At 39.7% G+C, this 13,232-nt stretch overlaps 2 protein-coding genes across 3 annotated transcripts in view; both read left to right on the forward strand.

Moving 5' to 3' along the window:
* Positions 1-13,232, forward strand: part of THBS4 (thrombospondin 4) — a 553,455-nt gene that overhangs the window by 48,737 nt on the left and 491,486 nt on the right. Inside the window, exons 12-16 of one of the 2 annotated variants that reach the window (XM_042450124.1) lie at positions 814-921; positions 2,121-2,280; positions 3,464-3,582; positions 5,362-5,414; positions 8,649-8,774. In XM_042450124.1, the coding sequence (XP_042306058.1) occupies positions 814-921; positions 2,121-2,280; positions 3,464-3,582; positions 5,362-5,414; positions 8,649-8,712 (504 nt within the window). In that variant the 3' untranslated portion in view covers positions 8,713-8,774. Of the gene's footprint in view, positions 1-813; positions 922-2,120; positions 2,281-3,463; positions 3,583-5,361; positions 5,415-8,648; positions 8,775-13,232 lie in introns of those variants that run through there. The other variant, XM_042450123.1, reaches the window with a different exon arrangement.
* The window catches only part of LOC121921694 (thrombospondin-4-like), an 8,458-nt gene continuing 6,734 nt past the window's right edge, over positions 11,509-13,232 (forward strand). Inside the window, exon 1 of the mRNA XM_042450137.1 lies at positions 11,509-11,625. Coding sequence (XP_042306071.1) covers positions 11,580-11,625 — 46 coding nt within the window. The 5' untranslated portion in view covers positions 11,509-11,579. The remainder of the gene's footprint in view (positions 11,626-13,232) is intronic.

Here is a 13,232-nt window from a genome sequence, read left to right on the forward strand (position 1 = left end):
GAGATGGGAAAGATTGTAAAATATTAAGATTTATTAAGATTTACAAACAGATTCAATGCCTCTTGGAAAACAACTGTGATTCCAGTACTGATAGATGCTTTGTGACAAAACACTAAAATACAATCATCATAGATAGGATCACAGTACCATAATTACAAAAAATGGCACTACTTGCAACATGCCACATTTATCTGATGACAATCCATTGATTAATAGATTCTTCAATAGAATTCATATCACAGGTGGCTCAAAGCTCTAGTCAGTACCACCTATCAGACTATAAAATAATGCTGGGGTGGGGTGAGACACCTGTGAAGCTGAGATAGAGATGCTAATAATGCTTGGGGTGAGGGAAGGTGAGATGCCAGGCAAAACCAGTCTAAACCAACCTTCATACTGGTGCGGTTTATACATATATATATATATATTAATATATTCATTTCCTTTTCTTTTGTGCTACAATAATGGTATTAAATGGAACATTAGAGATATAAACTACAAGTTAAGGTAATGGAAAAGGAAATAAATCTTAGGTAAAGATAATAAGACAAAGATAATAAGACAAATCTAGGAAATTTTAAAAAAGGCGCTACGAAGTCTGAAATATCAAAGTATATGTATTATTTTGTTGGTTGTTTGTATATATATTTCTCATTGTATGTTTGTTTGTTATGTATATAAAAAAATAAACCAACCTTCCAAGTTGATTGCCTTTAGATGTGTTAAACGATAGCTCTGATATTCTTCCGGCACCAGGCTAGAGAAGGTTGCAGTGAACAGTGTTTCTGTATGCCCATCCTGTTTCCCCTACAGGACAATTGCAAATTTGTTCCAAACTCTGGACAAGAAGATGCTGATGGAGATGGAGCAGGAGATGCCTGCGATGATGATGCAGATGGAGATGGCATTCCAAATGAGCAGGTATTAGTTACAGATATTGTATTGGATGCAAACTCAGGTTATGATTATCTTAAGTCCAGTTGGTTTCAGTGTATCTGCTGTAAGCATAATTAAAATCCTTTATTTATTTATTTAAATTCTAGGTTTAGATCTGGGCCCAAAAAGCTATTTTTATATATATTTACATTCCTCCAATACTCAAGCAATGCTAGCCTGGAATCAGACAACATTAACTGCCGCCGTCAAATATTGATTCATTGATTATCTATCCCTGAGTTAAAAGTACAAAGGTAGTTTGTATTCATTTAACTCCACAGGAGGGAAAGGAGTGGACAGAGTCTTGCCTTTCCCAAATTCAGTACATGAATTTCAGGGGTTCTGTGCTTAATGGACAGTAGCGTTCTTCTTCATTAATAATGTTTGCTTTTCAATGACTGGCTGCACCCTTCTGATTATACTCTGATATGTCTTGGCCACATGTGTCACAGTTTATATCTTTGAAATGTTGGAGGTTATGTATACTACCCTCTATCAACATTACTCTCTGTCCCACATACATCTCATGCAGCCTCCTGACTGTCTTTGTAGTCTCTGGACTATCTAAACCACTGCCACCCCCCAAAAAATATTCTGCAGTCGACACTGAGAGTTCCTGTGCTTCAGTGACGACAACAGCAGCAACCTTTCCAGAATAAATTCCAGTGTGAAGTTAACCAATTTCAAATCATTAGCAAATTTGATACTGTGAAACGTGGACTCAAGGGAGACTAGCTTACTGTAGAAGTCTATCATTTGTCTGTAAGTGTTTATTTTGACTTCTAGCTTTGCCATACAGTGGAATGGAGGGAATACTGAAAAATGCTCATAAAATGGCCTTCTTATAAAGACCTTTTGAATTTCATAAGATTTTCTTAGGCAAGGAATACTTAGAAGTGGTTTGCCAATTCCTTCCTCTGAAATAAAGCCTACAACACCTGGTATTTGTTGACAGTCTTCCATTCAAAGTAGTAACCTGGGTTGACTATACTTACCTTCCAAGTTCAGGCAGGATCTGCTGTCTTTAGGATATTTATGACCAGCAATGTATTTGTTATAAGTCTTTAACATGCCATAGGACTTTCAACTGTTTTCACTTGTTGTCTTGTGGAAAAGCAATGTCTGTGAAGAAAGATGATGAATTTTCCATAAAGATTTTAGTTAAGTTTCTTTCTCCATTTCAGGATAATTGTGTGCTTGCTCCTAATGTTAACCAGAAAAACAGTGATCAAGATATCTTTGGCGATTCTTGTGACAATTGCCGCATGGCCTTGAACAATGACCAGCGAGATACTGATGGAGATGGCAAAGGAGATGCTTGTGATGATGACATGGATGGAGATGGTGGGTAAATCTCAGAACTTTGGACTACTATTTGTAAAATCCCAGTGGCCATGCTGTGTAAAGGAGTCTGGGGCAAAGTAATTTCTCCAGGGTTTTTTCAGCCATGCAGTTATGCATTTTGCATTCTGGCTTGTACTGTGGTGGAAATTCCTTGTGGAAATAAAAACTATAGAAAGATGGAGTCACCTTTGTCAGCCAGAGAGATGGTTTTTGAAATAAAGGCTTGGAGTTTAGGAAAAACTAGAGCAAAGGAATAGTGAGTGCATCTTGACCTGGATGGAAGCTGGCACCAGTAGAAAGACATAACATAAACTACTGAGATAAGGATACATAGTTGACATTCAGAAGCAAGGTTAGGATGAATTCCACTGAATTCCTAAAGGAGGGGGTAAGGAGTGATGATGCAGTTTTAATGTATGCATGTATTTCTGTTCTGATTGTAAGAATTCTGTATGTTTAAATTGTAATTAGCCAATCAGGTGTATTGAAGAAGCTTCTTTGTATTGAATAATATAAAAAGAGCCATTTTGTCTTGTTCGGGGTTCTCAGCTTTTGGAACTTGAATTCCACTGAGTTCAATGTTTTCCTTTGTCGACAACTGGAAATAAACTTATGGATTTTCAATTACTAGGTCCTCTTGCCAATCCTATTGCTCTGCCAATCCTAGAAATCTAAGTTTCCTGAAATTTCTGTTACAGTACCATTATCACCATGTGGTGGAATTCAAAGATATAGCTGTGTTAGTCTATAGAATCAGTACATGGAGATCTCTTGTAGCACCTTCTAATGAAGTCTATGAAAGCTCATGCTGCCAATTTCTTTCTTTCAGTTAGTCTCAAAGGTGCTACAAGAGCTCCCCGCATTATCACCATGTGTTCTTTTATTTTGTATCTGTCCCTTTATTTATGTATCGCACATAGGCCCATCCTATTTTCTTCTTACAAGAGACAGGCTGAAGCATGTTAGGTGGGGAGGGGCTCAAGGGTACCTAGAAAATTTACGGTACTGATTTGAAACAAGTCTCCCATTCCACACCTAATATGTTCCCCATCCTTCCACACCCACTGTTATCAATCAGAGAAATTTCAAAAAGTTCCTTTTTGGGAGTACATCTCCTGGTTCTGTTATGAACTAATAAAGTGATCAAAAGATAACACTGATTGTATGTTGTCATTTCATCTAGGCATTAAGAATGTTTTGGACAATTGTCAGAGGGTTCCCAACCAGGAACAGAATGACAGAGATAATGATGGTGTCGGTGATGCTTGCGACAGTTGCCCAGATATTAGCAACCCTAATCAGGTGAGTGGGAGCAGGAAAATGCTATAGAACAGCAAAGATGTTGGTTTTCAGGGGAAGCAAAAAAATGGGACACTGATTTAAAATAATTAAAGGTACCAGCAGGTTGGTCGTTCCTAATTTCACAATTGTTTCTATTTATCTAATTATTATTATTATTATTATTATTATTTTGGAGGGAGGGGAGAATTCCTACCTTCAAGCAGTTCAGGGTCACAACAAACACAGAAATTTAAACATCAGAAAAATATACAACAAGCATGGATAAACAGAAGTTAGATCCTAATCTACTGGTAAATCTCCAGGGGATGTGAAGCAGACCATCAAGGACTTCTGACTGCTGATTGTTTAACATTATCAACAAAATTGTACTAATAAAATGAAGAAAACTTGGAGTAACCAGGGGTGGTTTTTGGTGTGGAAGAACTGTGCAGCTGTGGTATGCTGAATGATTTGTGAGCTCAGGGGCACTAGCGTCTCTTAATCAGATTTTATAGTAAAAAACTAAAGATCTTTCATGAGCCTTAAGCATGTTTATGTTTGCATTACACCATACAAAACTTTTTTTAAAAACTACTAGCATAGAACTAAACTTGGAGCAGCAATCTTAAAAATTAAAGTGTTTCTAAAGATATTTTTAAATAGAGGCAGATTGAAATACAGACAGGTTTAAACCAACTACTTAAAATGATCTAATAAATGTCCACTTAAGAACTGTTCTGAACATCTTTCATAAAGTAGTGTGTCAAGACTCTCTTGGCAAGAAACATTTATGGGAGGAAAATATTAGAGCATTGATAATGATAATTGTTGACAGTGATGGTGACGAACACATTGTTTCTCTCCATCAGGCAGGTCTTGATCTAACATTTAATCAATCTGTGCATACATGTATGCATTTAGATGTGAACATTGTTTTTAAGTGGGAAGCCTGAAAAGGTTCATGACTGTAATAGCAAAATCAGTGAATAAATGGATTGCTTATGTTGAGTCCATGAATTTCAATCCTGTATGATCTCACCTGACAGGTAGAGGGAGTCAAAAGGATCTCAGGTGGAGTTCCCCCCCCCCCCCCTCCCCGAAAACTGAGATCCACCATTCAAAGAGAGTAAATTCAGTGAGACTTTCACATACACTCCATGTCTGTCTTCCCCATGTGTTCTGTATCAGCATGTGCTCCACATCTGTGCTCTCCTTTATCCAAATCAGTAAGCTTGATGTCAGTAAATACTCTTATTGATTCATGTTGGTAGTTTTAAACAGGAGTTAAAATTTCTCAGCTGTCTTAAACTCCTCATCCTTTACTGTATTTTATTGGCTTGATTTTCTATTGCATTTTTTCATGTTGGCTTTTTCCCCCCCCCCCCCCCCATTTGCCTGTACTTTTCTGTTTGTGTTGTTGTGGTTTTAAGGTTTTGAATGTTAGTTGTATTTTTGTGCATTATAAAATAGTTATTTGATGCTAGGGAACTGGTTTTATAGGTACCTTATAACTAATTAAATAAGAGAGATGCCATTGAGGTCTTCTTTCTTAAAAAAAAAAGGGGGGGGCCAAGAGGTGTTTATTATCTGTTTCTAAGAATAAATAATCTCTCTGTACATCATAAAATTTATTCACAAGTTGGATCGACTGCATCTTTCCGTGTAACAGCTTAATTGATAATATAATTAGTTAGAAGGCAAGGGTTACATTTTAATGATTTTCAGAAGTGTAATCACATGCCTTTTGTTCTCTGCAATGTGACAGTGTAAAATGTTTTAATCTCTTATTTCTTCTTACAGTCAGATATTGATAATGATCTAGTAGGGGATTCTTGTGACACCAATCAAGATAGGTAAGATCACTCTTGATCTAGTATATGTAAAAAGAAAAATGTTGTGCTTGTGCTCATTTCACTGGGGTCAGTTTTAGGTTTACATCATTTTCAGTACACTGTCCCCATTACTGGAACTAATATACATGATAACTTTCTGCACAAAATATTTATTTTTTGAGTCATACATGGAGTGCCACATGAAATGAAATATTGAACTGTTCATGATTGGATATTTCATAACTTTTCATTTCATTGAAAAAGTAGTTTGGGGGAATGATTGGCAATTAATCTTCCCCCACTCTGTGCCATTTCATTTCATTGGTGTATAACAACTTCCCCAAAGTGTGTACCACACGACAACAGTAAGGCCAGGTTATCAGAAAAGTCAGTCCAGAAAATGTTCTAGAAACTGTTCTGATTCTCTATTTTTCCTATGGAAAATTGGGCACACCATATTTACCGGTATATATCTGTGTTTATCCATAGTTGCCTGGGCTGTTGTAGTGAAATCAGTTATTTAGTGAAAGAGAATGTTATACTGAGTCAGATCTTTTTCAGCTTGAAATGGAACTGATAAATAGTGTAGTGAGTGAGTGAAACTGAGGGTATCACTCTCAGTTGTACTTCAGCAAAAGAAAGTTAAACTGTTAATATAAATTCTACCAGGCACAGTTCTCTATAAGTATGCATCCTAAAAAGTTATCCTTTCCGGCATAGTCATTTTTTTTTAATAAATATAAGGGACTATATCTTTACATTATCACAAATATTCTGAAAATTTTCACACAAAGCTTTGAATGTGTTTGCGTATAACACTTAAACTAAACATGATAGAGCTATAACATTGTTCAAAGCAGCTTTACTTCTTCAGGAATACCCATATTGCTGTTACTTATTTTACCTCTATTTAATAGCTCAGGAAATTTCTTTTTTTAAAAAACAACAACAATGTGCTGCATTTACTGACATCATGGCAACTTATGGTCCACTCAGCCTTGCATCTTTCCATAGGTCACTAAAATGAGTACCCAGCTTGTTGGGGGCAATTAGTCTACACATTTTAAACCGAGTAGGGAGTGAAGTCGAAGGCTTTCGTGGCCCGCATCTGTAGTTTTTTGTGGGTTTTTTTCAGGCTATGTGGCCATGTTCTAGAAGAGTTTCTTCCTGAAATTTCACCAACCAAGATCTGAAGATGCCAGCCACAGATGCCAGCCATATAGTCCATATAGCCATATAGTACATGCTCTGGTAACTTCGAGATTGGATTTCTGCAATGTACTCTACATGGGGCAACCCTTATACTCGGAAGCTGCAAATGGTGCAGAACATGGCAGCCAGGCTGGTCACTGGTGCTCCCAGGACCAGCCATATAACCCGGTTTTAAAAGATCTCCATGGGGCTGCCCATTCGCTCCGAGCTCAATATAAGGTGTTGGTAATTACCTATAAGCCCTAAATGGCTTGGGCCCAGGATACCTAAGAGGACCGCCTCTCCCAGTACATTCCGCCTCGCACCCTCAGAACGTCTGGGCCCAGCACTGAAGGTGCGGGGCTAGGTTAGTCCTCCACTTCTCGGAGGACGTTTTCCACAGCTGCCCCAGCCCTTTGGAATGCGCTGCCCACAGAGCTCCGCTCGTCGACTACCCTGGCCAATTTAGGAAGGACCTTAAAACCTTCCTATTCCAACAGGCATCCCCGAATAAATATCCTGTGGGCCTCCCTCCTCTTTCGTGGCCAAGAGGTTGGGTTATGGGGCTTTTTACTGTTGGTTTGTTTTAATGTGTATTTCATTTTATGTGTATGTGTATTATTGATTGTATTTTACTGTTGTAAGCCGCCCTGATCGGAGGAAGGGGCGGCATATAAATAAAATTTTATTATTATTATTATTTAAAAAACCCACAAAAACTATGATTAGGGAGCGCTAGTTCACTGATAAGCGGTATAGAAATGTACTTGCTATAATTGGGAGGGAGTCATGAGGCCTGAAAGACATACCAGACCCCAATGATGTTTTTGCTCCATCCTTGCCTTTCTCTGTTTGACTGGGAGGGACAAAAAGAGGTCAACAGAGTGTATACAGCAAGGTCCATTTTTGGTTTACCGCATACTCAACTAAAGTCGAAAAATTTATGCCCATGCATGCCCAAAATCCTGGGTAGACTTATGGAAGGGTCATGAGTTAATGCTATAAATTTTGTGAAAGAAGTGCCCACCTTCCTCTGTAGCCTTGTAACGGCCCCTGTTGAAGCCGGCACCGTCTCTCCTCCCTCCTCTCTCCCTCTGTGTGTGTGTGTGTGTGTGTGGTGTGTGTGTGTCCTGTTTCCCTCTCTGCTTTCTCACGCAGCCAGACCTAACAAGTTGCTGCTAGAAAGGAACATGCCCTGGCTTGTACCCCTTTAGATCTTTTGTAACATCCTCCAGTGTTTGCCCCGCAACTTATCCACGGGTCATATCAAAATCCATGATTTTGGATCCAAAAACTGCCCTCGACTTATACAGAGGTTGAATATACATGAGTATATACGGTACTTTACAGCTACAAAGTAAGGCAAAGATTGCAGCAAATGCTGAAACCAATTGCTGGGCTCCCTTTAAACAATAACACACCAAGACTGAGATGATAATCATGAACCTATCTGTGAGAGATGATAGCTCATATGACTAAAGGTTTCAGTTCAGATTCAGGAGGATCTAAATCATCTACTATTGTTAGGGCATGTATGAGCTTTCTTAGCATTGGTTTTTGTTCCACTTTATAGTGACTGCAAAGCCATGAGAGAGACACAGGCCACTCTTTGAGGATACATGAACTCGCGATCTCCAGAGTTATATAGTCCATTACTCAAACCACTACACCATGCTGGCTCTCTTTTACTTTTTCTTTACACATGATCTCTACATAATCTCTTACTCCGTTCCTAAATAGGAAAGTTTCATCTGCTAGCATAACAGAGCTAGGATAACAGAGCTCGAAAGTTACTTCTTTTGTCATATGACTTCCAGAATCCTCCCAGCCATCATGGCCAATAGTCTCTTTTCAAGCTCTAAGGCTAATGACCACAACAATGATCATAGAAGTAAAATAATACGAGAAGACAAACAAATGTTCCTTGTCAGTAATACCATCAGGTTAGCTCAAGCCTGTACTTACAAACATAGAGGTAGGCACTAAGGGGGGGCTTGTCTATGCCATCTGTTTGTCTGTCTGCCTGCCTCCATATAAATTTCTCTCCCCTTGGTTTGTTCCTAGTGATGGGATGGACATCAAGACAGCACAGATAACTGCCCCACGGTCATTAACAGCTCCCAGCTAGACACGGACAAGGAGGGATAGGTGATGAATGTGATGACGATGATGATAATGATGGGATTCCAGACCTATCCGCCAGGCCCAGATAATTGTCGGTTGGTTCCTAACCCAGGGCAGGAAGATGACAACAGTAAGTCCAACTTATTTTTTACTCTTCTTTTCCTTCTAGCTCATTTTTAAAAATGTGCTGCATCGATATGACTCCTTTGCAACTGTGGGATGGGATCTGAGCGACAGGCTACATATAGGGGGGCTCACAAGGCCTCTGCCCACCCCTGCCTTTCTTTATTTGATTTTTTTTTTTGTTTTATTTATTACGGAATTTCTATCCAATTTTCTCCTTTGATGGGACCGCAAGGTGGTTTACAATAAGTTAAAGCAAGAGTCAGTTAAAATCTTCTTTTACTGGAATTGTAAGGAATTGAACACCATATTATTTTTTTAAAAAACCAACATGGTTTAAAACAGTAAAAAAAACCTCACATGTATAGCAATTTACTAATAATGATGAAGCATTTCAAACCCTTACAGTAAAGTCCTTGTACAGTTCCTTTATGAGTTTTGGAATGACCATAAACATAAACCTGTTGGTTATTCTCTTATCATCAATTTAGGCTTCAATAGCAGCATGCCATGAGCAGTGTGCTTCTGTGTTCAGGGTGATGGAGTGGGTGACATCTGTGAAGCAGATTTTGATCATGACACGGTGATTGATCGGATGATGTCTGTCCCGAGAATGCAGAGATCACTCGACTGATTTCCGGGCTTATCAGACAGTCGTTCTTGATCCAGAAGGTGATGCCAGATTGATCCAAACTGGGTGGTTCTGACCAGGTACAATTGTTTAAAAAAAAAAAATCTTCCAAGTAAAATCCGTGAGTTAAAAGGCCACTTTTTTTGCTAATGCTTAATTCGCATGACAACAATCCGACTGTGCAGAATTTTCCTAGGATTTAAACCCTGTTTATCTATGGGATTTGGGCATTTTTCCTCCTGTGGGATAAACTCAATTGACTCAGGATTAGGAATCATTTCCAAATGCAGAGGTTGGTAAGAACATGAGAAGTAAGGTTTGGTTGTTTTGGGTAGTGGTGTCTTAAAAAAAAAACAACCATGATCAGGAGGCCAAATTCTGTTTCTCATACATAGTTAACAAACTGAGTTGAAGTGACGAAAGAATCTGTGGGTGGATCCAAATGGGGCAAATGTTTGTTGAGGATTGTGGTAACTGTAACTCTAGTTCTTGGTTTTGTTTTGGAGAATAAGATGAAGTTCTTCTTATTCTGGAGCATTCCCTAGGAAGCCAGGGAGAAACCAGACCCTCCTGAGGGTTATTTTCCTGTTCTGCTGCAACCCAGAACAGGTTAGTGTAAACACTTCCCACTTCTCCGCCACCACTGCTGGGAAGGAGTGGGAGACAACACTCTTAAGTTTATCGCATGGGGCATAAACCGTTCCCAGCGCGTTCTAACGGGGACGAGCGTGGGCGGCATGGAGCGCGATGGGCACCGGATGGGGCCCAAAACGCGACTTTATCGCACGGGGACGCCGCTGCTAAAGCGTCCCCAGAAATGCGCCCTCTGGAACAGAATTGGGACGCAATGGGAACGCGCGGCGGTGGTGCCGGCGTTCCCCCGTGCGAAAAGTCGCGTTTTGGGCCCATCCGTGGCCCATCGCGCTCCATGCGCACCCACGCTCGCCCCGTTAGAACGCGCTGGGAAACGGTTATGCCCCATGCGATAAACTTCTCTGTGTCTGGAGGCAGAGGCAGCACCATCAGCAACTACCCAGGATGATCACTACCCTGGCAGGGTTCTGCAGGGCCATCTCTAGGTATTTGGCCACCCTAGGTGAGAAATATTTTGGCACCCCCATCACCCTCATAATTTTATTTCCACCCCTGATTAACATGTTTTCGTTTGTTAAAGCTAAACATGACATAAAATTTAGGTTGTCAATCTCTCATCATAGTTTAAAGAATTTGTCAAAAAGCCAATTAGGTTTTTACAGGTTAAAGACTTTTTTTATCTGCTTGTATGGTCTCTGTAGCTTAATTTATTGCCTTTTATAGAACATTTTTACTGATTTCTGATTACATAATGATAAAAGACATAGGATACAGGGCAGCTGTGTGCCCCCCATTCCCTAAGATAATGTAATAAAAATAGAGTCCTCACCTAAACAACTAAAACTTCCTTCTTACTAGTTTAAAACTTGTCATAAGAATGCAACACAGTATTAAATGACTAGGCAAACATTCAAAATCAAACACAAACCGGAACACTATTGCATGATCACTACCAAAAATGAAAAACTTGAAAACAGACTAGTTTTGTTTGTTGTAAACAGTAAATTCAAGGCGACTGGGTGGGTAAGGCGGGTGGGTGGCAAGAGGAGAGGGAGCTGTTCACCTTGAGGTTAAATTCAAGGCGCATGTGGAAGGCGGATGAGGTACCATGTGACCGTACCACGGACAGAGGGGGGCACATATTTATGTTTTGGCTGTTGTATAAAGAAATCGTCATACGGTAGCTTGCTTTTACGTCACTTGCTGTAATGAGTTTTCACTTTAATATTGTTTAATTACACAAAAAAATTATACCAAAAAACCCCTGCTGTGCCACCACTAAATTTTGCCGTCCTAGGCGGCTGCCTAGTTCACCTATATGGATTAGTTTTGTATTATTGGTGAAGTTTTAATTGATAGCCCATGAAATGTTTGCAATACAGCCCAAAGAGACTTATGTGGAATCAGGTGGTACAGATGGAAATCAACAAAGAATGCTGTCTTATGCATGACCACAGCAAAACTGAACATTCTTTACACCTGTCCTATGTTGTGTTAATTATACTGCTTATATTTTACAGGGTATGGAAATTGTACAGACCATGAACAGTGATCCTGGACTTGCTGTAGGTGTGTACAGTTTTTGGTAGACATATTTATTTCTATATATCTTGCCTTTCTCCCAATATAGAGACTCAAGACAGCTAACAAATTTAAAACAGTACAGGTTAAAAATAATACAAATGCATTAAAATGTAGACATAAAGTTTAAAAACAAACAATTTAAAAGGTTAAGAATATTTGCACATTAAATGTATTAAACTGTATTAAAAACTACATACAGTGGGCGCTCCTTATCTGCAGACTTACCATCCGCAGATTTGAGCATCTGCAGATGGCAAGCCCATTGGGTGGGGGGGGGGCAGAGGAGGAAGAGGAGAAGGAGAAAGGGGCAGTGCAGTGTGAGGCAGGAGGAAGAGGAGAAAGAGTAAGGCAAGCCACAGCATGAGGTGGGAAGAGGAAGAGGAGGAGGGGGAAGAGGATGGCGAGGTGCAAGGCAGGAGGAGGAGAAAGAAGAAGGCAAGGTGCAAGGTGGGTAGAGGAGAAGGAGGAAGGCACAGCAGGAGGAGAAAGAGGAAGGTGAGGCGGGAAGAGAAGGAAGAGGAAAGCAATGTACAAGGCAGGAAGGGGAGGAAGAGGAGGAGGAGGAAGTGGCAGCAGGGAAGTGGTGAAGGTGGTGGGAAGAGGAGGAGGAGAAAGAAGAGGTTGCAGGGGAGAAGATGAGGAGGAGGCAGCTCTTCCAAAGTGCCATTGTTTTCAATGGTGGCGCAGCCATGCCACCATTGAAGTCAATGGGACTTGAGCATCTGCAGATTTTGGCATCCAGGAGGAGATCTGGAATGGATCCCCTGCAAATACCAAGGGCCCACTGTACAAACCTCCACATCAGAATTGCACAGCATTTAAATGCCCAATCCTTATCAGTTTGAAAAAGCCTGACCGCACCACAATATTTTTACCAGTCACTAAAAGGAGAGCAGGGATGGGGCCATACTGGCTTCTCTAGGGAGGAAGTTCCGAAGCAGTCCCCAAACACAGATTTCTTCTCTTGATTTACCATGCTATTGTCTTAAAATATTGCTGAAGGCATTAGAGGCCATGGAAATGGACACACTAACTATGTGGTTAAAAGATGGAGGAAGTGAAGAAAATTCAAACGAAGAATTGTGGAAATTATTAGTGCTGTTCTGTAAAAGAAGATGGTCGGAGTAAACCTAAAGATATCCCATAATGTAAATATAGAAGTGGGGGTAATAATAATTTAAGAGATAGGAGGATGGGTATAAGGCGATTTCTTTTCTCTTATTTACATATGATTAAGATAAGTAAGATATAATGAAAGATATGGGAACGCAGACTGTATATCTAATTGAGGACAAAAGTAGATGTCACAGTGAGATGGGTGAAATTGTACATACAGGTATAGAGGAAAAATTTTATGTCAATTGCTGTTAAAGAAGAAGAGGAGGAAATAGATATATAAGAGCACCTAAGGTCAGAATGGAAGATCAAGGAAGTCGTAAGTTGATTAAGTATGCTATTATTGTAAGAGGACTATCTTTGTCCTACTACACTGTATATATGTAATGAACTTTTTTTAATAATAATAATAATAAAAAAATAAAAAAAATAAAAACATTCAACGATAGTCTGCCCTCTGTATCCATGATTCAAAC

Source organism: Sceloporus undulatus, chromosome 2 (assembly GCF_019175285.1).
Source record: "Sceloporus undulatus isolate JIND9_A2432 ecotype Alabama chromosome 2, SceUnd_v1.1, whole genome shotgun sequence".
NCBI classification, from domain to species: domain Eukaryota; kingdom Metazoa; phylum Chordata; class Lepidosauria; order Squamata; family Phrynosomatidae; genus Sceloporus; species Sceloporus undulatus.